We start from the raw sequence: 23,622 nt of genomic DNA, 5'->3' as shown, positions 1-23,622 counted from the left end.
GCTATCAGACTTGGCCGACCCGGGGCGGGTCTGCCTAGGCCTTTGGCACGCACGCGGCCTCCTCGTACTCCGCCCCTTAAAGAAGAAGCAGCAGAGCATAGGGCTCCACGGACCGGACGGAAGGCGGGGTCCGGTGCATGGGTCGGGTGGAGGGCGGGGCATGCACTGTAACGACAACGGTAGGCGGGGCTTCAAGGTCCAGGGGCGGGAGTTGTGGGTGGCAGGAAGTCTAGCTCGTGGGCGGGATCTGCCGAAGGGTGAGGGTGCAATGTGGGCGGGGCTTCGGGTTCTAGGGGAGATAGGGCTGGGATAGCCCGCAAACTCTATAAGGGGCGGGGCCTGGAACAGAGGGGGCGGGACATATGCTTGAAGGGCGTGTACATGGGGCGGGCCCTTTTCTTGAAGGGCGGAGCACCGACGGGCGGCCCCTCGAGCGTGGCGGGCGGGGTCTGGAGCGTGAGGGCGCGCGGCAGGCGCGGCCCCTTTAAGGCTTGGCCTACGTGGCAGCTGCTAGAGCCGCCGCGGCGCAGCGAGGCCGGCCGCCGGGCACTTCCTGTGGAGGCCGCAGCAGGCGCGAGCGCCGAGGACCCGCCAGCTGAGCCCGCTGCCGCCGCCGCCATGGGCCAGAACGACCTGATGGGTACGGCCGAGGACTTCGCCGACCAGGTGCGACCCGCCCCACAGCCCTCCGGCCCTCACGGCCCCACGGACGCTCGCCCTCGCCTTCGCCGTCCTGCCCAGCTCCACGGAAAGATCCGCGGGTGTCTGGGCGGGGGTCGACAGGGAGACTCCCAGGGCCCGTGGTGCTGCGCTCTGCCCTCTGGCCTCTGCCCTCTGCCCTCTACACCGCGGCAGCCCCTTGGGGACTTCTGGGGATAGGGATACCCAGTGTGCACCCCGCTGCCCACCGTCGGGGACCATGCTGCCCCTCCCTCTTGGCGTGGACTCTGCCCTGGTTGTCCGGCCTGGGTCCACGACATCGGAGGATAGGAGCCTACCTCTCGGCTCTCCTTCCCTAGTGTACAGGTGGCGAGTGAACCACAGGGAAGGCCTGGGACGAGCCTGGGCCCCAGCGACTAGCCGGGCAGGATTAGAGTCCAAAAGAGGCGCAGGTAGCACCCACTTTTTAAAATTAAGTTCGACAGGAATGGGGTGGGAGTTGTGTAGGTGTGAGCCTTTGACTTCTGAAATTGCCCCGCTAGGTCTGCGAAGTAATAATGGAGCCTGAACTAGCACTGTAGGCTGAGTGGTGCCGGGCCCACCCGCCAGCCTGTTCTGGTTCTCTTAGTTTGTTCGTGGCTATAGGTGATCCGAAGAAGCATTTTGTGGCCTAGGTTGGGTGTGTGTGAGCATCTTCAGATGAGCTATGGGTCAAATAAGCTCCTCTACTCCTCCTTTTGAGGGGAGTCATCTCTCATGTTCTCATTCGGTTCTGCTTGAACTACTTTTGTGTGAGCTGATATTTTTTAAAGTCATTTTCACCCCCTCTGGAAAAGTTTTTTTTTTTTTTTTTTTTTTTTTTTTTAAGGTCATGATTTGGCACTAAAGACATAACCTTAAAATTGTATTCATCACAAAGACACCAAAGTTCTCAAGGGCCAAGGTCTTCCTCACGTGCTGGGTTTCATTGACATAATTGTCAGTGACCCATTTTTTGTCTCCCTGAGTAGCAGCTCTCTCAGAAGGTGACTTCATAGCCGGGGAAGTTTGTGAGCTGCTCACCTCACAATCTTCTGCTGGAAAACACTCCATTTTGCAAGTGGATTTCACAACCTGACCCAGATAAAATATCCCCAAGCGGCTGCCAACTATCGAATGATAGGTTTCAACTAGAGGAAAAGCTCATCTTTTATGAAGTCCTCCATGAATTTTGTTTTAATTTAAGCGAATGGAGCCAAAATTTGGGACTGGGCACACTTTTGTGGGGAGCACTGTGTCCACCTTTACCCAGTGTTTGGTTGAGGCTCTTGGACTTGGCAGTGGCCACCACCCCAAGAAGAAACTCTCTGGGTCTTCTACCACAAACCTAGTGTCCAGGGCAGCTTACATCCCCTGCCTGAGTTGTCTTTGAGCCACACACCAGTGTGACAATGCCAGCGCTTCAGATGGCCTGTTGCTTAAAACCAGCATTCCCAGTGAAGGTTCCTGCTTGCAGGGATTAGCCTCGGAACCCACCTGGAAGATAGCAAAGGACACCATGGGAGCGGCTGTGAGGCTACTGTGAGATGTAACTCCTGCTCTTCTGAACCAGTGTCAGGACCTGTGTCGCCAGGGAGCCTTCCACAGTGATGCCCTCCTGTGGCCTCAATGCGACCTGTCCTGGGAGATTTTTGTGTTGAATATTCATTCACCTGTAACATTGAGGAAGATGCTGCTAGTCTGTCCAGCTATCTAATGGAAGGATCAACCAAATCAACCCTGGCGATCAATGGGGTGACAGATGTCGCAGCCAGATCGCCCTCACATCCTAATGGAAGGATCAAATGTGTTAGGAATTGGGTATTACCTCTAAGGTGTTGCCAGACAGTGTCACACATTTGTGTTGTCTAGCCTTGTCTTTAGAAAGCAAAAGTAAAACTGATTTTGCACAAACAGATTTGCCCAGAAAATCAGGCTTCTCTGAAACCTGGAAAATGTTTCTGATAGTGATGATACCACTGAGCCATTAACTGAGCGTCCCTACTTTCCTGGGGGGCTGGCTGTCAAGGCTCCATCTTCCTAGGACCACAGAGAGGTTTGTCCTGATCTGCACAGTCCTGGTCTTGTTACCCAGAGGTCAGCTTCCCACTATGTTTGTAGAAAGTCAGCCTTTCCTTTTGGTTTGGTGGAGGCTGGGCCCTGTAGGCAGGCTCCTGTGAGCTACATCTATGCCCTGGCATCAAGCTCCTTGCCCTTGGCAGCTAGGGAACCTGTCCTCTTGCTCCCAGGAAGCCAGACCCTGAAGAGTGCTGAGTCTAGGAGGTAGGCCTTCAGAAGCCATCAGAACCCAGGTGGCAAAGAGCCAGGAACTCAAAATCAGACCTGTGTCCTGTGGCTGCTGCTTGATTCAAGGTAGGCAGATTGTAGCTTCCAAGTGAATTCACAACAGGAACATTAGTGCTTAATGGATTCTGCCTGATGGCTGTTACCAGGGTGATAGGAAGGCTACAGGGGCCTTACTTTCCCAATGTGGACTTTGGTGTGTTGACTTGTCCTTAAGAGTGGCAGAGCTAAACCAAGGAGCTAGTGTGGGCCTGATGAGGTTCCTTGCACCTCATGTACTCATTGATTTGTGATGAACACCATATGGCCTGGGTAGAGCCTGAAGTTGGGGTGGGGTGGGGGGCTGAGCCTTTTATTTCTCAGTGCTTTGTCTTCTTGTACCTCTGAGACCTTTAAGGATTGGGGGAGCTGACTCATGGCTCTGCTTGCTGGTCTTGACTGGAGGTTAAACAGTGCCCCCTTCTGGGAAAGTGAGGTAGAGACATCGGAGGCTGGTTAGTGCTCGCAAGATGAGGCTCAGTCCTTACTGTCTTTGCCCTCTTTTAACTACTCTAGTTTATAGAAAAGGAAGGTGGTCTTGCAGCCTTTCTTCCTGTGGTGCATTGGATACCTGTAACAGTGCTTGGGGATATTTTCTGGAGGTCCCAGAATCCAGGGGAGCCACCAAACTGTTGAGCTGACCTTGCCTTGCCTATTGCTTTTCTCAGCTCCTGAGCTTGTGGGTCTTTTGAACAGAGTTCACCGAGGCAGAAATCTAATGCGACATTTCCTTAAAGTTCTCCCAAACCGAGGGCAGCAGCTGCCCTGGAGCCCTTTCTGTCCTGAAGACGAACGAGGAGGTTGGTGTTTCTGCTCTGTGTGAGGGCAGCAGCACTCACTGTTATCCTGATCTGTTTTCTGGGTCCTATCTCAGGACAGATAGGATTATATCCTAAATCCCCTCAGTCCTCTCCCTCTGGCAGATTTAGCCTTCCACATTTTTTATTTTACTTTTGTTTTTGCATGTGTATGAGTGTTTTGCCCAAGTATATGTCTGTACCACTTGTGTGCCTGCTGCCCAAAGAAGGCTATATGAATAGGGTATTGGATCCCCAGGAACTGGAGTTACAGATGGATGGTTGTAAGCTTCCATGTGGTTACTGGAACCAAACTTGGGCCCTCTGAGCTTTTCATTACTGAGCCTTTTCTCCAGCCCCTCTTCTAGTTTCTTATGCTAGTGGGTTGCTTCACTGCCCGTGAGCACATCTTGTTTGCAAAGCTCATGAGAAGCTTGTTTGTCAAGGTGGGTTGATTTGTCTGCCTTTCTTCCCACAGCTTTCCTCATCAGCATCCACCAATGGCTTTTCCAGGCTCTGCAGTGAGAACTGGGGTTATGGAGTTTCTTTGCTCTTGGTATTCATGGCCAGTGCGAGCTGGGACACTGGCAGGGCCTGCAAGCACAGAAGTGATGTGGCTTTGAGACAGCAGCATGATGTGAGCAGGAGCCGTGAACAACATGCATGTGCAGGGCTGTCAGTCTTTGCTGTTAAACTCGGCTTTTCTTCTGCCTATGTTCAGATGCACATCAAAGGAAGGCTATTGACTGGTGCCCTGTACCCACCTGACAGAGGCTTGTCTTTGGAAAGCAGAGCCCAGCAGATGTGCTTAGTTCAGCACATATTACCTGCAGCTCTGCACTTTCCCCCAGAAGCAAATCACTGCCGGTCTCCCAGCCATGCTGGCGTGGAAAGGAGGTGTGACTTGTCCCTCCCTCCATTACTGTCTTCTACTCTTTAATCCTCTTGGCCCAGACACTCCAATTAAGAGGAGCAGACTCTTCAGGACGTTTTAACTATATCTAGTGGATTGTACTGGATTGTGTTTGTAGCAATTGAGCATCTGTGGTGAGGTTCTTGAGGGAGGAGCAGGGCTGGGCTGGTTCACTCAGTGGGTGCAGCATCATTGTAATTGTGTCGGGGAACAGTTCTCATTTGGAAGCAAGTCAGAACACCTCCAGTGTCTGTGGCTGCCTGAGAGTCCACACCCTCCTGTGGTCTGCACAGCTTCCGTTAGGTGCTTCACAATATGAGGGTCATTTCTCAGGAGTGCGCTGAGATCCGTGGTGGTGGTCTTTACCTTTTTCATAGAATATTGGTGATTGCATCCTTGCTGGCTACTACTAGAACACAAGGGCCATGAGGCAGAAACTGGAAGGGTAAGTGGTGTTGCTTGTCCCCTCACCTAACAGGATATAGTATGATGTGTGTTCTCTACCAGGGCCCTAAATCTCAAGCACATTTAGAACTCTTTTCCTTTTGTATTTATTGTGAGATTGGGTCCCTATGTTGCCAAACGTGGTCTTGAAATACTAGGCTCAAGTTAAGTAATCCTCCTGCCTCAGCCTTTCTGGAAGCTGACCTCACAGGCTTTGCGTCATCATACCTGGTTACTTTTCCTATTTTAAAGCACATCTTCTCTTTTTATTCTTACAGATTTTCCACTCTGCAAATTGGGAAGGAATCTTAGCAGCCAGTAATTGTGTGGTCCTTACTTGTTGAAGGGTAGCAACCCTTATTCTATCCAACAGAGTGCCTGGAGCACATTGCTGTCCAGGGTCAGGAAAGATCAGTTGGACAGGGTGAAAACAGTGGCCTGAGTGCCTGTGCTCAGACTCCCAGAGCTGCTGACTCCTCTCTGTTGTGCCATCAGTGTGGCTTCTGCTTCTTCAGTAGGGCTGAATAAGCACCTGCAGATACATGCACATCAGGGGCACAGGCTGTGTGTCTAATGGATGTGGGCATCAGTACTGTGACTTTGCTGTTCTTGCCCCAAGTGGAGCTTGTCTGCACTGCTGACCAGGCCAGGCCTGGGCAACCCATTAGTGGCCTGAAGACTGATCTGACCATCCAGGACTTTGTAGCAGTCTTCCTTCCTTCCTTCCTTCCTTCCTTCCTTCCTTCCTTCCTTCCTTCCTTTCTTCCTTCTTTATTTCACTTTCTCCCCGTGCCCCCCCTCTCCCTCCCTCCCTCCCTTCCTCCCTCCCTCCCTCCCTCCCTCCCTTCCTTCCTTCCTTCCTTCCTTCCTTTTTCTTTTTTTCTTTCTTGAGAGGGTTCTCTGTAGCTTTGGAGCCTGTCCTGGAACTAGCTCTTGTAGACCAGGCTGGCCTTGAACTCATAGAGATTCACCTGTTTCTGCTGGGATTAAAGGTGTGTGCCACCACTGCCTGGCTGAAGCAGCTTTTTAAATTCTAAATTTTAAATTCTCTTTTTTTAAAGGAGAATTTGGAAGTACTCCTTATATACATCCTCATCTCTTCCAGCAGCTGGTTTAGTCAGCCCTGGGAGGGCCTACACAGCCCATGTTCACTCCGCTGCCCTGGTGGGGTCAGACTCTGCCCTTTAGACTCTTCTTGACACGTCAGTCCATGGGTGGCTCCTTGATCTTTCTCCCGGGCCTCAATGATATCCTTGGATTTCTTCCACCTGCAGCTCAGCTCTGACGAAAAGTATGGAGTTCACCTACATGGCATTTGCACCTAGCTTCAATAGAGTATGCTGGCCTCCTAATCAAGCCATCAAATGCCATCTTCACAGGAACAGAAGGGAACCATGAATGTGCATTTCAGAACTGCCCTTTGCTGGTGATTTTCACTCTTGAGTTTCACTGCAGTCATTGTCAGTCTCTCGTATTTGGCAGTTGTGACCTTGCTTTGGGTCATAGAGGCTGTGAGAACATCCCATCTGTCTAGCCCATAGCACAGCTGTTTATCAGTACCACAGTTGCCCTATAGGATAGTGAACTTTCCGTAGGGATTTTGTTGGGGTGGGAAATAGTGGCAACAATAGATGCATTTGTTTTGGTGCTGTAGTTGGGAATGCTGCTTGTGGCATCTTGTGGGTGGGGATCAGTGATGCTCTGCTGATCTGTACTTTTCAGTGCTGGGGAGATAGCTCTGGATGTGATGGGGCTGAGGTGGGAGAATCCCTGGGCTGGAAGATCTCTGAGAGCCTTTCAGATAGTGTCAGTGTCTCCCACTTGTTAATGCCCCTCACTGGGCATGGAAACTGTGTCTTGTGGCATTTCTCCCTTGATGGCTCTGGAGGTGGAGCAATGCTGGTAGATAGTACTGGATTGCCTTATGGTTCTGTGCCAGATGCATGTGATGATGTCTTTGTTTCTGGGGCTGAGTGTTGGATCATCACATGTCCAGATTTAAGAATGGGGCACCTAGAGCAGGCACTGCTGAAGGCCTCTTGCCTTGTTCCTTCAGCCTGTTGCCTACATAATGAGGCTACAGCCACCTCACCAGTGTGTTCTGTGGTCCTGCAGTTCCTGCGAGTCACCAAGCAGTACCTGCCTCATGTGGCACGCCTCTGCCTGATTAGCACCTTCTTGGAGGATGGCATCCGTATGTGGTTCCAGTGGAGTGAGCAACGTGACTATATTGACACCACCTGGAGCTGTGGCTACCTGTTGGCCTCATCCTTCGTGTTCCTCAACCTCCTGGGACAGTTGAGTAAGTGGCACTGAGCCTCTCTAGTATACTTCTGGGGCATCTTGTTCCCCAAACTTGTGGTTGTTGGCCATTGAGAAGCTGTGTGTGAACTTGAGGCCTGAGTACCCTCTTCTCAGGCTGAAGACCGATGGTGATGAAGACCCAGGTGCTTGTCATCGGAGATTACAGCTTTAGCCATGCCCTGGGCTTTGAAGCAGACAGCCATGGTTCATTTCTGTGACCTTTTGATGCATGATCCTTACCCAGTCTTGTGCTCATTTATTTTGCTATAGAAATTGGACACAAGCCTGGTGTGGTGACTCACACCTTTAATGCCATCATTCAGGAGGCAAAGGCAGAGGCTGCCTCTTTTGAGCTCAGGGCCAACCTGGCCTATGTAATAAAGCAAGTTCCAGGGAAGCTGGGTCTATATAGTGAGACTCTGTCTATAAATAAAGAAAAAGTTGGACACAGTCCCTGCTTTGTAAATGCAGGAGCAGATGCTAGAGCATGGGCAGTTAAGGTAATCAAAGAAGGAGGTGTCCAGAAAGGATAAAGGGTTTTAGTCAACAGAGAATCAGAGCTTTTGGATTCACATTGATCTTCTGACATCCCATCTTCTGGTGACAGCTTTCTTGCCTTTGCTTGTTAGGAGGTGAGAAAGGCCTTGTGCTTTAAAGCATTTTGGAGGGGCTCCATAGTGGAGCAGTCAGTCCTGCACTGGTGGCCCTTGGCACAAAGAGCTATGGCTCTCCACAGCAAAGTATGATCTGGACTAGTGTGGTTCAGAAGCTGGGCAGGCTCCAGGGCATGGGCTTTGCCTGCCATCAAGGCTCTGGGAAGGTGCTTTGCTTGGGTGCTGCAGCTCAGCAGCACTGGAACAGAGGTGTCGTCTTGTCCTGGATACAGGCAGCCCCTAACTCTGTCCTCTTTGTAGCTGGCTGTGTTTTGGTGCTGAGCAGGAACTTCGTGCAGTACGCCTGCTTTGGGCTGTTTGGGATCATCGCACTGCAGGTACGCAGACACTAGTGCTCCTCTTGTTAGTACCTGGGCTGTGGGGTCAGTCTCACTTCGCTCTTCTTTGGTGGAGCTATATGTTGTGTCTGGTATCTTCCCCCTTCATCTTCCCCCTCCTGTGTATCTGGCTGTCCAGAGCTGCTTTTCCTTTTGGAGAAGTGACTAGTCTTCCCTCCTAGGTAGGGTTTAGGAGCAAATAGCCCCAGACAGGTGTTAGCCATAGGTACTGGGCCATCATTCCCTTTTTCCTGAACTTCTGTGACACAGACATAGGCCACAGATTGATTGCAGCTATATATGAACTGGGAGTCACTGCATTTGACAGATAAGAATGCATAATTAGCCAGAATGGCATGCTTAAGCAGGATAGTTCAGCCTATACTTGCAGGTGCTTTGTGTTCTAGGACACTATAGTACAACTTTGTTAGTCAGACAGGTCCAGAGGCTACACTGTGCTCTGTTAGAAATCCTGAGCCAAATTGTCCTAATTATCTGCCCTCAGTGTCTTAATAGTTTGTGTATTTTATGTTCTTTTCCCATTGGATGATCCTACCTCATACTGCTATGAAATCTATAGACATTAGTGTGAAAATACTAATTCATTTTTCTCTCTGTTCCTTCAGACAATTGCCTACAGCATTTTGTGGGACTTGAAGTTTCTGATGAGGTAGGTGTATTTTGGGTGGTAAAGTGGAGTACTCGGCCCTCTCACTGGAGCACCTGTAGACTAGTGCCACCTTCTGTAGTCCCCACTGTGCCTCTGAGAATAAGGGTTTCAATGGGCACAGCAGGCCTTTACCCTGCAGCTAGAATCCTGGCTTGATAGTGAGGGTTCTTATCTTCTAGCCCCATATCGCATGGGTGTGTAGACTGAGGGTTTGAGTAGAAGTGGGTAGAGACCAGAGCTTGATTCCCTGTTTATCCAGGTTTAACTTGCAGCTGGTCCTTTGTATTCAGCCTGTCCTTGTTCCATTGAGTGGTGGTTTGTTTTAAAGAAAGGGAGGGTGGGCTTTGGTGTGCTCTGGCTTGGTAGACAGACGCTTGGTAAATATAGGTGACATTTCTGTTCCTCAGGAACCTGGCTTTAGGAGGAGGTTTGCTGTTGCTCTTGGCAGAGTCCCGCTCAGAAGGGAAGAGCATGTTTGCTGGTGTTCCCACCATGCGTGAGAGCTCCCCCAAGCAGTACATGCAGCTTGGAGGAAGGGTCCTGCTGGTCCTGATGTTCATGACCCTTCTTCACTTTGATGCCAGCTTCTTTTCTGTGAGTACCCTAAACCATGTGCTGCTTGTTGGCACAGCTGTGCCTGAGCACAGCCTAAGAAGATGAGGCCATGCTTGTAAATGGGCCTGCCCAGCTCTGCTAGGGAAACGCCAGTGCCCTCTGTAGACTCCTGACTACTCTGCTTCAGAGTTCACTTCACACTGGTTTTATCTGTCACACATTAGCAGTTAGCATTGTTGGAGTTGGGGGAGGAGTGCTTTCCAGCATGGGTTTCTACGTGGGTGTAGATGAAATGAGCTCTCAGAGTTATGGTGTAGAGACCAGGGGAGCACTTCAGCTGTTAACTCATCTTCCCTAAATAGTCTACACTGAAATATGGTGCTTGGGGGCTGAGAGATGGCTCATTGGCAAAGAGTGGTTTTTCTGTGACCAGTTAGGACCAGAGTTCAAATCTTAGTACGAGAGTAACTTAATCTGGTGTCTAGCAAATGCCTGTAATCTGGCCTTTTAGGAGAGCAGAGGCAGGATTGTTCATATTGCTGCTTCCCGTAGCTGAGATTAGCTCTAGGTTCAGAGAGGGAGACCCTTCTTCAAAAAGAATAGAAGATACCCAGTACCCTCTTTTGGTCTCCACCCTCCTCCACATATGCATATACTCAAACACAAATACAAACAAATCCTTCTCTCTCTCTCTCTCTCTGTCTGTATCTCCCTCCCTTCCTCCCTCCCTTCCTTCCTTTCTTTAATGTTGCTTGGCCAGTGTGTCACAGACCTAAAATCCTAGTGCCTGGGATAGAGGCAAGGGGATTGTAAATTCAAGGCTACTTGGGGTTACATAGAGAGACCCTGAAAAACTATCTTTCATTCTCTACCACATGGCCAAAGAACTTCTCACATGTTTTCACATTTTCCTTGTTAAAAATTGTCTTTGTACCCATATTTTACTGTAAGCAATCAGGATCAAAAGCAGCCACATAACAACCTGAATGCTTTGCTACTGTAGGTTTCTTCTGCCAGATATAAATTCTGTATTCTGTAAGGTCCTAGGCATGGACACAATGCAGAATTCACTGCAGCTTCTTTCATCATCATCATCATTATTTTAAATTTTCAAGACAAGTTTTCTCTCTGTAACCCTGGGTGGCTTGGTCAATAAGACCAAGCTGACCTAGAACTCAGAGATCCACCTGCTTCTGCCTGCTGAGAGCTGGAATTAAAGGTGTGCAGGTTTTTTGTTTGTTTGTTAGTTTTAAGAGACAGGTTTCTCTGTATAGCCCTGGCTTCCTTGAATGCTTTGTAGACCAGGCTGGCCTTGAACTCAGAGATCAGCCTGCCTCTGCCTCCCAAGTGCTGGAATTAATGGCATGTACCACAACTGCCCAACGCATTTCTGTTTTCTAACAAGAATGGCTTTTGCTCTGTTTTACAAACCCTTGTTTCATGTTTACTATTTTACATGTGCTGCAACAGGATGCTGGCCAAGGCCATTGAACACTACCAGTGACATTCGGTCTTTGTCTTCTCAGTTCTTTCCAGAGTTGCTGTCACTGCTCCATTCATTTCAGTATGGTTCTCTAAATGTCTCCAGCTTCTGACCATTATCCTGTTCTACAGTCAGGTGCTACGTTAGCAACAACCTCACTTCTTGATACCAATTTTCTTAGTTCATTTTCTGTTGCTGTAACTGAATACCACAGAAGGAGCAATTTATAGAGAATGATGTTTTATTCAGCTTAGGGCTTGGGTGGCAGGGAGACACAAGGTGAAGAGGTCACATCTGGTAAGGGTCTTGTGGTTAAGAACTCTGTAGAGTGCCGAGGGAATACAGGGTATCACATGATGAGACTGAGGAACAAGCCTTCATTCACAGCCTAGTTACTCACAAAAATTCTAGCTGGCAAACACCACTGATAGGATTTGGGGAATTTTCCAGCACATGGTATTTGGGAAGTACATGTAAAGCCAAAGCATCTTTAATATAGATTTTTTTCTGGAAATTAGTATTGATACCCCCACATGCCAAAAAAAAAAAAAAAAAAATAGTTTTCCGGTTTGTGTGCTCTCATCCTGCCCTGGTGAGAGCTATATGAGCCTAGCTCAGATACAATTGTACACAGCTTTTTTCCTGATCTTTAGCCTGAATGTTTTTTCTTTTGAATCTGTGCAGATCGTCCAGAACATTGTGGGCACAGCTCTGATGATCTTAGTAGCCATTGGTTTTAAAACCAAGCTGGCAGCTTTGACTCTCGTCGTCTGGCTGTTTGCCATCAACGTGTATTTCAACGCCTTCTGGACAATCCCGGTCTATAAACCCATGCATGACTTCCTGAAGTATGACTTCTTCCAGACCATGTCAGTGATTGGAGGCCTGCTCCTGGTGGTGGCTCTTGGCCCAGGGGGTGTCTCCATGGATGAGAAGAAGAAAGAGTGGTAACAGACAGATCCCTCCCCTCCCTGGCTGAGGCACAAGGCCCTGGACTGGTTCAGGGTAGACAACAAACTGCCAGCGTTTATGTGTCCTCTTCCCTTCCCTTCCCTTGGTAAAGGCACGGATGTTTTGAGAACTTTATTTGCAGACACCTGAAAACTGAAGGTAAAATCTGCTTTGGAAACAGTCTGGAGTCTAACTGTCCAGGGCTGGGCAGCTGGATGGTCATTCCTTAGCCAAGGCTTCGAGTAGACAGTGTGGTGGGCTATGGCCTCAATCCTGTCTTTGAGTTTCTTTTGAGGGATGAGGGCCTTCAAGTTGTACTGAGCTATACTTTATCATTCAAAGCAGTTTCCCTTTTAGTTTTAAGTTTACATCCTTAGCTCAAACTACTAAATGACTTAGGATGGTCCAGCCAAACACCAAACAGTTGAAACCTCCAGTTCTGAATCCTACCAGTGGCCCAGCATTGCTTCTGCCCCTGTATTTTATAGGATCAATGAAGATGTTAGAGAAACCCCAAGCCTAGAGAATAGTAAAGTATTGGAGAGGTGGCTGCTACTGCTGGCCCAAGTCCTTGGTGTCAGCTGGCTGAATGCTGTTTCCTGGGTGAAAGGTACCCTGGCAGGGATGGGATGGGTCAGGGGCAGGAAGTTCTTAGAAAGCTGCTGGTTTAGGTACTGCTATTCCCTCCAACTTGGTGGTGGGAAGGGCAGGAGACCCAGCTGCTCACAGGATGGCCCACCATGGAACCAGCTTGGGGAGCAGTAATACCATGGGGCCCAGAAGTCAGGAGCCCCAGTACTGAAGACACCCAGGCTCAACCCAGTTACCTCACACTTGACCTTCTCAGAGCAAGGCCTGGACCCCACAGACCGTGCTCCCCCCAGCTTAACTCCTTGTTCCAGGCTGAGTTTACCCCATTGACAGCCCTGATGACACCATTTCCCTGAGGCTGTTGCTTGCTCAGATTTTTGTTAACTTGCTCTGCTGGATGCAGCCAAGATACTTTTTACAATTTGTGATGCCTTACCAATTTGATCTCAGTCCTGTATTTAAAGTTTTCTAACATTGCCTTACACCGTGTTTCTCTTTTTGGGGGGTGGGGAAGCTGTCTAATGCTGTGGTCCTGCTCATCTGTATGGTAGTGCCATGAGGGTGGTTGGGCTCTTCCTCCACCTTCCCCAGGTCTGTTGGAGGAGACAGAAGACAGGCTTAGAACCCCTGGAGAGGAGCTGGCAGCTCACTTACCCTTAGGTGCAGAGTCCTGGAGGTGTCCTCCTTTCTGGCATCAGCTGGGTAGGCAGGACTGTGTCCTCTTGAGTCACCTTGGGTCAATCCTGCCTCTTCCCCTTGCCTCACGGGCTCTGTAGTCTGAATCCACCTTCTCAACACCCAGCCCATGTTCCGCAGCCTTACAGCTGGCCTACTCCTCCCTGTGTGAGTTCCAGTAGTGGCTCACGCCATGACATTTCCTTACTACCAAGTCCCTTGACAAGCAGAGCTGCCTCAGTGTACACCCACCTGCTCCGTTACCTGCAGTGGCAGCCCCGTAATATTCCAGTTTGTGGAATGGGGCAGACCCTAGGAGGCAAATGCATGCCTCTCAGTAGCAGCCTCCATCCCAAGGATACCCTGGCCCATCTACCAGCTTTCTGTGGGCTGTGCCTGGGATGGGGAAAAAAAAAAGATCCACACATTGGTTTGGCAAAACGGTTTCTGAAAATGCTTTAGCTTTATGTGGGAATAGGTATAAACCTCATTTTTATGCTGTATTTTATATCTTAGTTGTGTTTGAAAATGTTTTGATCTTTGGAAACATCAAAATAAATAATGGCATTTGTGGTATATAGTGTGATCCTATGTGGTGACCAGCCAGGGTGGGGGCCTGCCAAAGTCAGGATGCTACAGTGAGTCACTGAAGACCACAGAAAGGCCATGCATGGAGAGGAATCTTCAAGTCCCTGCTGCTGTCACCTTCTGAACAGAACCTCCAGGCCCACTCTGGGCAACAGCCAATGTCAGGACACCCAAAGGCTTTCTCTGCACAGTTCATTTTCCCAGCTGCTTAAAGGAAGAACTGAAGTTCTTGGGCTTGCAGTGATGATGGCTCTTGAACTTCTTGGTCAACGAGGTGAACTGCTTCTGTGAAAGCAGAAAATAGTGACCAGGGCCTTTGCAAGTCCACAGGGAAGGCACTGTGTGTCTAAGGCTGAAAAGCAGCCTGTGTTCTTGAGTTTCCTCTTTTATTCTGGGGCAGTGTGTGGCCAAGGAGTCACTCCAGACATTGTCCACCCGGCTTCTCTAACAGAATCCTCACTCCTATCACTTAGAGAAGTGGTGCCCAGCAGCTAAGTCCTTAGTCCTGTGTTGTAGGGCACCCAGCTCAGAGCTGAGAAGTCATTGGTCAGGACCTGCTCCTGGAGACCTTCTGAAGGAGCCTTGGCTTCCATATTTTTAAGATTTATTTATTAATTATATATATAGCATCTGTCTGCATGTATCCCTGCAGGCCAGAAGAGGGCAACAGATCTCATTATAGATGGTTGTGAGCCACCATATGGTTGCTGGGGATTGAACTCAGGACCTTTGGAAGAACAGTGCTCTTAACCTCTGAGCCATCTCTCAGCCCCTTTGGCTTCCATATTTATAGGCTGTTACGTTGACAGTGTACTACTTGCAGAATTTGTTAAAACCATGGGGAGCACTAGCTGCCCAGCCTGACCTCAGCACTGTGCGGTACACACTCACCTTTCTGAGTTTGCGGCTCCTCTTGTGGTCCACTTTGACCTCTCTCCTCTCCCCAGTGCCCTTCTCTCTCAACTGCTTTGGCTTCTCTTCCTCTTGGTCTGTCAGAAAGTCTTCAGTAGTGTCCTCAGGCTTGCCCAGATCCTTTTTTGTGAACAGTTCAGCTGGAAGGAACAAACAACCTGGCTGAGCTACGCCACAGGTAAAAGCATCACTTTCCTGGGAAACCTGGCTAACAGCAGGACTACAAGATACCTAGCAGGAGGCGAACAGGAGGGCAGGAATCAGGCTGTGCCTACTTACGTGGGTATAGGTCTATCATGCTGTCATCACTCAGGGATCCTCCCTCGTCACTGGAAGCTGGTTCCCAGAAAGCTGTTCTCTGGCCAGGTAGCCCATCTCCATCCATGTGGTCCTCCCTCTTCCTCTTCTTGTGCAATAGGCAAGCAGGGACATACTCCACACCTTGTTTCTGACATTCCTCATCTAAGAGACCAGCAAGCTTAGACTGGTGTTCTCTTGGTACGGAGCTAAGCTACGGGCTGTATTATGGCAGTGTTTTATTCCTATCCCTACTGGACAGGCATGGACAACCCGGAGGCTCTGGACCTCAGGGGAAGCTGCCTGACCTTATCTCTCCTGAATCTGACTTCATGGAAGGCTTTGCTAGGGTTATCACTGCTGTCCTCAGGTACTAAGTAGGCATAGCTTCTTGGGCTTCCCAGTTGGTCCAGAACCATCTCCTTGGGTGGGCAACATCATTGATCTTGGGGTAACAGTCTAACTGGGACCTGGCATCTCTAGGGCCTTCCTCCCACTTCATCTCTGCCATCTGCAACCAGGACCATTACGGTCTACTCATGAGTACCAGCACAAGGTCGTCTCCCAGTGTCCTTAGCAGGCCACCACTATGAAGTGGTTTCACTGTCTTCTGGCTCCATCTCAGCTCTTTGGTATAGCTTTATAATTCTCTCTCTCTCATGGGGATACCCGCCTAGCACCTCCCTGTTACAACCCAGCAGATGACAAAGCTAACAAAGGCACATCCAAGCCGTAGCTGCCACCTGTCAGTTCAGCCCAGGTGCCAACTCTAGGAGCTCCAAGATGTATGGGAAGATCTGGTTGTGCTGCACAGGACACAGCCTGCACATTCTGCCCGTTAGGCAGGAAAGAGGTAGTGCAATACTTGAAGCCTCCCACGTATCCCCAGCTTTTGCATCCCCCCTACCTCCCCAGCCCTCCTTGCCAAGGCCTGGCTCTGCCTAACTCCTTCACTCCTGTAGCCTCCAAATGACCTAATCTCAGTCACTTTCTTACCCTCATCGTCCTGTGGTGGCATGGGAGACTTTCCTTCACGTCCCTAATCCTCAAGCCGGCCTCATCTCAAGTCTCCTGGCCTGGCACCATCCTCCCTCCCTAACCCTTCTGGAGGTTAAAATACCACAAGAGTCCCCACTCTCAACTACCTGGGATGCCTTCCCACCCCTGGCTGCGCCCATCAAACACCAGAAGTCTGTCTGCAAGTCCCTAGAAGGCTGCAGCCTAGAAGGCTGTTTGTACCAATCCAGGTCCTGACAACAGTCCCCAAGGCTCTCCTGCAGAATCAGATGACTGGATCCTGGAGTTCTGGCATTGCGGCCTCAGCCTGCGGTGCAGCTGCAGGCCTCCATACCACTCACAACTCCTTCCCAGTCCACTTCCGGCTTTCCAGTGGTGAGGTCAGGAGCCACTGCCCTCTCACGTGCAAGACCATCCAAGTATACCAACAGTGGACAATGAAGGAGAGTCAAGGCACCTTTCTGGTTGGGGGCAGGGGACACACATCCTCAAGTGGTGACTTACATTGATGAAGTGCTCTCTGATACCTCCGGCCCTGGACATGCCTCAGCACGTGCTCTGGGGACTTGTTGATGTGCCTCAGGGTGAGTTTGCAGAACAGTTGGTGCCTACAGGGCAAACAGAGGAGAATGGAGGGACAGTGCACAGCAAGGACCAGACCTGTGGGCTCCATCATGACTGCAAGATGCAAACACCGGAAGTTCTCCTGGGGGGGATGCTCTGCATTTAGTCTCAGTGTCTGGACTTTGAAAAGCCCCCCAACCACAGGGCATGGCTGTCTATTATCCCAGCACTCGGAGGCAGAGAGGCAGGCTGATATCTGAGTTGAGGTCAGCTTGGTCTACATAGTGTATTCCAGATGAAGCTACACAGTCTTACTTTCGAAAACAGCTTCCCAAACAATTCCACTCAGCATCTAGGATTAAGAACCCAGATTGTCACCCAAGAAAAAGAACTGCTCCAGGGTGCATGTATGGGGAAATGGCTCAGGAACTCCCATGTGAGGATATATCATCCGCACAACTATAGGGTCCCCAAACGGTGAAAGTGGCACTGTCCAGCCTGGCCTCGGGTGACTTTGTAAGGGGAAGTGTCAGTAGAAGGCCATTATATATTCAGAGCAGGGGGCACAGGCTCTGCACCCAGGCGCTGGCCGACCACCTACGTACGGATTCTTTGTGCTGGGCACGATGTGTGGCTCGAACGCTGTGTAATCGAAGGCCGGGGAGGCTCTAGTCAGCCGCTGGTACTTCTTGCCGCTGATGTAGACCTGAAGCTCCGGAAGACGGCAGGGTAGCTCATGGCCGGTTAGAGAGCAGCGCACCTGTGGATGGACCGCCTATCCACAAGTGGTTCTTGCCAGCCCCGCCCCTCCCCTGCACTGTCCTCCGGGTCCCACTGCTTTCCAGGCACAGTACTCTCGGGTCCCACTCCTCCCACGCACGGCCCTTCCGGGTCTCACTCCTCCCGAGTCCCGTTCCTTCCTGGTCCTACTCCTCCTTGGCATGGTTCTCCTCGGACCTTCTGAGTATTCGGCAGCAGCTTCAGGCTGGGGTGCTGGCGCAGGAAAGCCCGCACATCAGCTGGTAGTTCGTCCATGATCTGAGACGCCTCTCTGACGCCGCTGCTACCACGTGGGTCAGAGCGCCGTCCCGTCCCGGAAGCAGATTTCCCGGTCCCGGAAGTGTTCAAAGATGGCGATGGTGAAGGCTTTCTCTGTGCTGCGGCAGAGCTTGACGCGGTGGCCCCAGTGGTCCTGCGCGCAGCTGGTGAGCGCGGGGACGGGAGGATCCTGCCCATGAAGAGGGGCCGGGAGAATCGAGCCTGGAGTGGAATGGGGCCGAAGAGGACCCTTCCCAAGAGGGCTTTTCCTGGGGTGGGGCAGGGCCAGGGGTGGACCCGGCCTAAGAGGCTCTAGCCTGGGTGGTGCTGGGTAGGGAAGGACCCTGTCCCGTACCTAGCCCAGGTGCACGCGTTTGACGTCCCTGAGCTTAGAGCCCCGCGGCCTGTTCGGTCCCTGCAGGCCCCGCTCCGCGTTTCCAGAAGGAGCATCCTCGGGCTTTCTTTCCGCTCAGGTGAGAAGGGCTCAGACCTGGGTGCGGTTGGACGCCTGTCTCCATTCAGCCCGCAGTGGTCTACTGGGAGCGGATTGGGCACAGGTGCTGCTAATTGCCCCTTTCCCTACATCCTCTGTGGGCATAACCCAAGTCTTCTCGAGGAATTGGCCACCCAGTTCTGTTTGTTCTAGGCCTTCTGATCCCATGCCAGTATTGTAAAACTCCCTCCAGGGACGATGTGGAGACCAAGCAGGTGCTACAGTTCTACTGCTGAAGCAGCCGCCGCTAAAGCAGAGGACGACTCTTTTCTCCAATGGTTCCTGCTTCTCATCCCTGCTACTGCTTTTGGCCTGGGGACTTGGCAGGTGAAGACTGGGGTCTAATTTGGGTATCTCTGAGTCTTGGGACCCCACTGATGTTTGCTTAGCTCATGTTGTTTCTGTAGGTCCAACGTCGGAAATGGAAGTTGAAACTGATTGCAGAATTAGAGTCTCGAATAATGGCTGAGCCCATTCCTCTGCCTGCTGAGTGAGTGTGACTGCCCACCCAATCCATCCCACTTAGGAGCAGCCGGGCCCTGGTTTGTTTGGTGTCTTCTCAGTAATTTCTGCCCTTAGGCAGGGTCCTCAAAATTTCCCACCAGACTGGCTGATTACCTTTATGAAACTGCCGAAGAGCATGGAGGAGGGATGTATTTTTGATGCCAGATTCCCCTTTTCAGGTCTTTCAAGGATCCCCCATAGTGGTGAGTTCCTTGTAGCATTGGTGGGTGATAATGTAGTTCTCACTATGAAGGTGACAATTTTTAAAGTGTCCTCTAATTTATTGTACTGCCCTCTCGAATGTGAAAGTTCTGTCCCAGAGAGTTGTACAAGGCTTAGGTACACCTGTTAAGATAGGTAACGGGTGAAGTTTGACTCAGCCCATACTTTCCTTGCAGATCCACATTCTCATATGGCATCAGGCTGATGCTGAGATCACCTCTATGGAGGATACAACTTGTAATCCGATGATCCTCGCTGGGCCTTTCTTACCCTTTCTGCCTGGTGGGGCTTGGTAGCTTTGCCAACATTCTTAGACACGCCTGCCTTACCCACAGCCCTTCCTCCTTGTAGCCCAATGGAACTGAAAAACCTGGAGTACAGGCCAGTGAAGGTCAGGGGGCACTTTAACCACTCCAAAGAGCTGTACATAATGCCACGGACCAAGGTGGACCCTGCTCGAGAGGCCCGTGATGCTGGCCGAATCTCCTCCTCAATGGAAAGTGGAGCCTATGTAGTTACTCCTTTCCACTGCTCTGACTTGGGGTGAGTAGGCTATGGCCTGGCAGCTTCCCTCACTGTGCTCAACCAACAACCTTCAGACCCTGGGGAGTCCATGAGATTCAAGTAATACAGCCAGATCATTTCCAAGATCTCCAATTCTGACATTAAGCAACTGTCTTAGCCAGTTCACTGATAGGGTTTTAGTCACCGAGGCTTAGTGTTGGACTGGATCCACAGAACAAACAATTCTGTCGAACTGTCCTGTAGCTGTCGCAGCGACCAATGATCTGTGCTGGAACCCTTCCTCACCCAAAGGGACACTTTTATTATTGTTTCAGAGTTACCATTCTGGTTAACAGAGGGTTTGTTCCCAAGAAGAAAGTGAATCCGGAGACCAGACAGAAAGGCCAGGTAAGAAATAGGGCTTTTCAGCTTGGGATATTACAGTGATCCACCCATTTTCCATGTAGGACTTCCGTAAGAAGCAATCTCACCTTTCTTCGTAGGTTCTTGGAGAAGTAGACCTAGTTGGCATAGTGAGACTGACAGAAACCAGGAAGCCCTTTGTCCCTGAGAACAATCCAGAGCAGAATCACTGGCACTATCGGGACCTGGAAGCTATGGCTAAGATAACAGGCGCAGACCCCATTTTCATTGATGCAGACTTCAGTACGTTGTGGCAGCCTGGACCCTCCCGCTTCCCCTTCTTTCCCTGGCACCTACAGTTTGGTATGGGGCAGAGGAACACCCAACTGGCAACTTGTCACACAAAAATGACAGTGCTGAGGAGTCCCACTAGAGGTGGACATTAAGTTCTATTGTCTCTGCAGAGAGTACAGTCCCTGGAGGACCCATTGGAGGGCAGACAAGAGTCACTCTTCGGAATGAACACATGCAGTACATCATTACCTGGTTAGTAGTCCTCCTTCTGTCTTGTTACATACACCCCCCCCCCCAACAGACAACTAAGTTTCTCTCAACCACAGGTATGGACTGTGTGCAGCCACATCATACTTGTGGTTTCAAAAATTTGTGCGGCGGACACCAGGTGTGTGAAGTTAACAAACCTGTTCCTATAAAATAAAGATCGTTATTTTTAAACCCTGGCTTGGTTTCAAGACATTTTAAGCACATCAACCCAAATAACCAGACCTAGATGGAAGTTTTGTAATTATATTTATGTACAGAAAACTCAGCAGTACATTTAACCCAGTTTAGTGGCAAGTTCTTTGGCCTTTGCCTTTTCCAGCTTGGCAATTCGAGCCACAGATTTAGGACCCAGGACGTTGCCTCCCCAGTGGCGGCGGATCTGAAATACAGATTCAACAAGTCAGTTTGGCCTGGTAGCCTATCCTCTAATACATGCATGCATCAGCTAACATCCCATATTCACTGACTCCCAAGTGGGCAACTCAAACCCAACTGCTAAAAAGCACCAACCAATCCCATGCTCTGTATAGAGCTGCTCACCTCATCATATCTGTCGTTGTAGTTGGTCCTAATAGCTTCCACCAGCTTGGCCAGAGCACCCTTGTCTTCCCTGGCAAAGAAGGGAGAAAGGCTTTGTCACTCTTTAGGATGCAGACAAGTAATTTCTGATACAAGCATCTTATTTTTTGCCTCAGACACAGAATGACCACAAAGCTGATTCAGGTGAAGAAATTCTTAACCATCATCGGCAAATGGTCCAAAACCTGGGAGGGTAAGGGAAGCTTAAGGACAAGCCTGAATACTCACGAGTTAACTTGTGTGAAGGCAACAGTGGTGCACGTCTTCCTATGGACCAACCGCCCCAGCCTGGCCTTTCCCTTGATGATGCAGTAGGGGACCCCCATCTTCCGACACAGGGCGGGCAGGAAGACCACCAGCTAGAAGCAAGGATGAGCTGTAGGCATTTGGGAGCAGAAGCAGTAGCTATCCTGCTACGCTGTGGCAAATGCTCAGGGTTAAAAAGCTCATGTAATTGCACATCAAAGCACTTCAGTCAAAGATTCACATCATTGCAAGAGCCACACAAATGGATTCCTTTTCTCCAACCCTACCCTCCCATAGGACCCTGGCTGGCAGTACTGCACTTGATGTTTAAACCACCAGACCTACCTCAATGGGGTCTACATCGTGGGCAATCACCACCAGCTGAGCCTTCTTGTTCTCTACCAAAGTGGTGACTGTATTGACGCCTGGAATACACAACATACAACCACTTTGCCTGCGTGCTTGCTTGGGCTGCTAGACTCACAAAAGGAGTTCCACAAGCTGTAACTCAGGGTTAAAAAGCTCGATTTCACTCTTCACAGTGCTTTCAGGTGAAGAAATTCAGACATCATTGCACAGCCTGCCCTACCACCCCCCTCCTTTCCCAGTGGTCCACTTACCCGCTCGAAGGACAGGTGGTCTCTTAGTTGGCACATCCCCTTTGCCAGCAGCTTTCTTCTCAGCACGGGCCAGCAGCCTTTGCTTCTTCTCCTGCTTGGTCTCTGGCCTGTACTTGTGGGCAAGTTTAAGCAACTGGGTAGCTGGAAAAACATTCTTGAGTTAGACTCGAGGCTTGCTTGCGTCTTTAAGTCTGCTATGTAGCTTCCAGAGTGCTGTGGTTATGTGGCGGGCAGTCTCACACTCAGGCCCAATTCTAATTCTAACCTCTGTCACTTGAAAGGCATTTTTACAAACAGGCCTTGGGGAGGGTCTCTGAACCCTTGTACAACTGTGGCATGAAAGAGCTAAACAAAAAGTATCCTTGTGGCACCCCTTTAACCCAGCACACCTGGGAAACAGGATAACGAGTTCAACACCCGCCTGGGTCTACATTTTGAGCCCAGAACAACCAGGACTACAAGATATCAAAAATAACCCCAAACTATCCTAGCTAGTGTGGTACATGCAGATGAGAAAGCTAGAGGTCAACCTTTGGCATCTTCAGCAACAGCTTCCCCACCTTACCGAGCTCGAAGATGGCTGTTTCGGGTAGAGTGGGGACCCCTTTCAACCCTCCCCAGCCGCTGTCTAAGGGCGCTGAGACTCCTCAGCCTTCATGCCCACTCAGCAAGCATCCTTTTCCTTCACTAACCGTAAAAATGACAAACTCAGGACCAATCTCATGCTCTGGTGAGATGAAACCGGCCCTGTTTCAGAAGCAGACCCCTCACCTGTTTGCCGGTCCAGGGCCTGGGTGAACTGGTTAATGGCAGGAGGAACTTTGAGCCGCTTATAGAGGATGGCCCTCTGCCGCTGCAGCCTGATGTAGCGGGGCCATTTGACGAAGCGTGTGAGATCTCTCTTGGGCTGGATGTCCTGCCCTGGGAAGTAAAGAGCGACACCACCAATCAGGAGCCATCACTGTGCCGGGCTACACCTGGGCACTCGGGAGGGCGGGTGCTGGTGCATCAGCGATCTTGGTGGTTCAAATGTCATCACCGCTTCTCCGATAGCAAATATTCTTTTACATCATCTGCACACAACACCACATCCCGCTCTAGCCGAAAGCCACGGCCCGCCAGCGGGCACGGTAGCCTAAGTGCCCGCAGTAGCTACGTGAAAACCAGGGCGGCCACCGCCCGCGTGCGCTTGGTTCCGGCCGGAGTAAACCCCAACCCCCAGGTCCCCTGCAGCCACCGCCGCGTCCTCGGGACAGCACTAGCCCCACTTCTTACCAATGCCAAAGTTCTTAGGCCTCTTCTCAAACAAAGGATTCACCACCTTCTTCGCCTCCTGCTTCTTCACGACGGCGGGGGCCGGGGCCACCTTCTTCCCCTTGGCCTTCTTTCCCTTGGGCTGAAGACAAGAGAGAAAGCCCGTGAGGCTGGGTCCTCCGTCGTCGCCATCCCATCGGACGCCAGGCTCGGCCCCTGCGCGCCGCTCGCCGCTCGCCGCCGCTCCCTTTCAGCGCAGGCCCCCGAAGCCCCAAGGGCGGTCGCGGACCCCGGGAGACGGCATCGGGCGGCGGATGGAGGCGGATGAAGCCAAGGCCCTCGATAACTCACCATCTTGCCGGGCTGGAGGAGAGAGAAAGAAAAAAGGGATTGTGGGTAATATGTAAGCAGCTTCGGAGATCGCGAGAGTTGGCGCCTGCGCGGGATTTCGGATTTAAAGCG

General features: G+C 50.7%; 4 protein-coding genes and 4 non-coding genes across 12 annotated transcripts; 2 read left to right on the top strand and 6 right to left on the bottom strand.

Moving 5' to 3' along the window:
- Positions 1 to 489: 489 nt before the first annotated feature.
- On the top strand, positions 490 to 13,971 carry Surf4 (surfeit 4). The gene is made up of 6 exons (XM_038337537.2): positions 490 to 666; positions 7,291 to 7,477; positions 8,394 to 8,470; positions 9,097 to 9,140; positions 9,548 to 9,734; positions 11,863 to 13,971. The coding sequence occupies exons 1-6, from the start codon at positions 619 to 621 to the stop codon at positions 12,127 to 12,129; spliced, it is 810 nt and encodes a 269-aa protein (XP_038193465.1). The 5' UTR covers positions 490 to 618; the 3' UTR covers positions 12,130 to 13,971.
- Surf2 (surfeit 2) lies at positions 13,823 to 17,851 on the bottom strand. Its single transcript, XM_038337539.2, has 6 exons — positions 17,731 to 17,851; positions 17,379 to 17,533; positions 16,714 to 16,817; positions 15,175 to 15,357; positions 14,875 to 15,035; positions 13,823 to 14,268 (listed from the first exon to the last, which is right to left on the bottom strand). Exons 1-6 carry the CDS (start codon positions 17,806 to 17,808, stop codon positions 14,176 to 14,178), a joined length of 774 nt encoding a protein of 257 aa, XP_038193467.1. The 5' UTR covers positions 17,809 to 17,851; the 3' UTR covers positions 13,823 to 14,175.
- Positions 17,852 to 17,869: 18 nt separating this feature from the next.
- Positions 17,870 to 20,637, top strand: LOC119819364 (surfeit locus protein 1). Of its 5 annotated transcripts, none has more exons than XM_038337533.1 (9): positions 17,870 to 17,978; positions 18,233 to 18,284; positions 18,498 to 18,631; positions 18,712 to 18,794; positions 19,382 to 19,573; positions 19,870 to 19,942; positions 20,038 to 20,200; positions 20,362 to 20,443; positions 20,518 to 20,637. In XM_038337533.1, the coding sequence occupies exons 1-9, from the start codon at positions 17,904 to 17,906 to the stop codon at positions 20,585 to 20,587; spliced, it is 924 nt and encodes a 307-aa protein (XP_038193461.1). In that variant the 5' UTR covers positions 17,870 to 17,903; the 3' UTR covers positions 20,588 to 20,637. The 5 variants fall into 5 exon arrangements, with proteins under 5 accessions (XP_038193461.1, XP_038193462.1, XP_038193460.1 ...); XM_038337534.1 differs by having other exon boundaries at positions 17,889 to 17,978; positions 18,458 to 18,631; XM_038337532.1 differs by having other exon boundaries at positions 17,889 to 17,978; positions 18,233 to 18,368.
- Positions 20,638 to 20,690: 53 nt separating this feature from the next.
- Rpl7a (ribosomal protein L7a) lies at positions 20,691 to 23,551 on the bottom strand. Its single transcript, XM_038337538.2, has 8 exons — positions 23,512 to 23,551; positions 23,182 to 23,302; positions 22,678 to 22,827; positions 21,907 to 22,047; positions 21,632 to 21,711; positions 21,269 to 21,399; positions 21,002 to 21,071; positions 20,691 to 20,840 (listed from the first exon to the last, which is right to left on the bottom strand). The coding sequence occupies exons 1-8, from the start codon at positions 23,512 to 23,514 to the stop codon at positions 20,736 to 20,738; spliced, it is 801 nt and encodes a 266-aa protein (XP_038193466.1). The 5' UTR covers positions 23,515 to 23,551; the 3' UTR covers positions 20,691 to 20,735.
- Positions 21,147 to 21,213, bottom strand: LOC119820081. The gene has a single exon (XR_005286353.1). It is a non-coding gene; the product is annotated as a small nucleolar RNA SNORD36 (small nucleolar RNA).
- LOC119820080 lies at positions 21,467 to 21,537 on the bottom strand. Its single transcript, XR_005286352.1, has one exon. It is a non-coding gene; the product is annotated as a small nucleolar RNA SNORD36 (small nucleolar RNA).
- Positions 21,789 to 21,863, bottom strand: LOC119820079. The gene has a single exon (XR_005286351.1). It is a non-coding gene; the product is annotated as a small nucleolar RNA SNORD36 (small nucleolar RNA).
- On the bottom strand, positions 22,911 to 22,984 carry LOC119820082. Its single transcript, XR_005286354.1, has one exon. It is a non-coding gene; the product is annotated as a small nucleolar RNA SNORD24 (small nucleolar RNA).
- Positions 23,552 to 23,622: the final 71 nt, after the last annotated feature.

The sequence above is a fragment of the Arvicola amphibius genome, chromosome 7 (genome assembly GCF_903992535.2).
Source record: "Arvicola amphibius chromosome 7, mArvAmp1.2, whole genome shotgun sequence".
NCBI classification, from domain to species: domain Eukaryota; kingdom Metazoa; phylum Chordata; class Mammalia; order Rodentia; family Cricetidae; genus Arvicola; species Arvicola amphibius.
This window is presented reverse-complemented; position numbering and strand designations above follow the sequence as displayed.

Bases quoted from the DNA above. Each gene is read 5' to 3' on its own strand.
- Surf4 (XM_038337537.2), top strand. From the start codon at position 619: ATGGGCCAGAACGACCTGATGGGTACGGCCGAGGACTTCGCCGACCAG. The intron at 9,141-9,547 runs GTAGGTGTATTT...TCTGTTCCTCAG, and splicing joins GACTTGAAGTTTCTGATGAG to GAACCTGGCTTTAGGAGGAG. The intron at 9,735-11,862 runs GTGAGTACCCTA...GAATCTGTGCAG, and splicing joins TTGATGCCAGCTTCTTTTCT to ATCGTCCAGAACATTGTGGG.
- Surf2 (XM_038337539.2), bottom strand. From the start codon at position 17,808: ATGGACGAACTACCAGCTGATGTGCGGGCTTTCCTGCGCCAGCACCCC. The intron at 17,534-17,730 runs GTCCGAGGAGAA...GTCCATCCACAG, and splicing joins TGCTGCCGAATACTCAGAAG to GTGCGCTGCTCTCTAACCGG. The intron at 15,036-15,174 runs GTAAGTAGGCAC...TGTTCCTTCCAG, and splicing joins CATGATAGACCTATACCCAC to CTGAACTGTTCACAAAAAAG.
- LOC119819364 (XM_038337532.1), top strand. From the start codon at position 17,904: ATGGCGATGGTGAAGGCTTTCTCTGTGCTGCGGCAGAGCTTGACGCGG. The intron at 18,632-18,711 runs GTGAAGACTGGG...TTGTTTCTGTAG, and splicing joins TTGGCCTGGGGACTTGGCAG to GTCCAACGTCGGAAATGGAA. The intron at 19,943-20,037 runs GTAAGAAATAGG...CTTTCTTCGTAG, and splicing joins AGACCAGACAGAAAGGCCAG to GTTCTTGGAGAAGTAGACCT.
- Rpl7a (XM_038337538.2), bottom strand. The intron at 21,400-21,631 runs GTAGGTCTGGTG...CCTTGCTTCTAG, and splicing joins ACGATGTAGACCCCATTGAG to CTGGTGGTCTTCCTGCCCGC. The intron at 20,841-21,001 runs GTGAGCAGCTCT...TCTGTATTTCAG, and splicing joins ACAACGACAGATATGATGAG to ATCCGCCGCCACTGGGGAGG.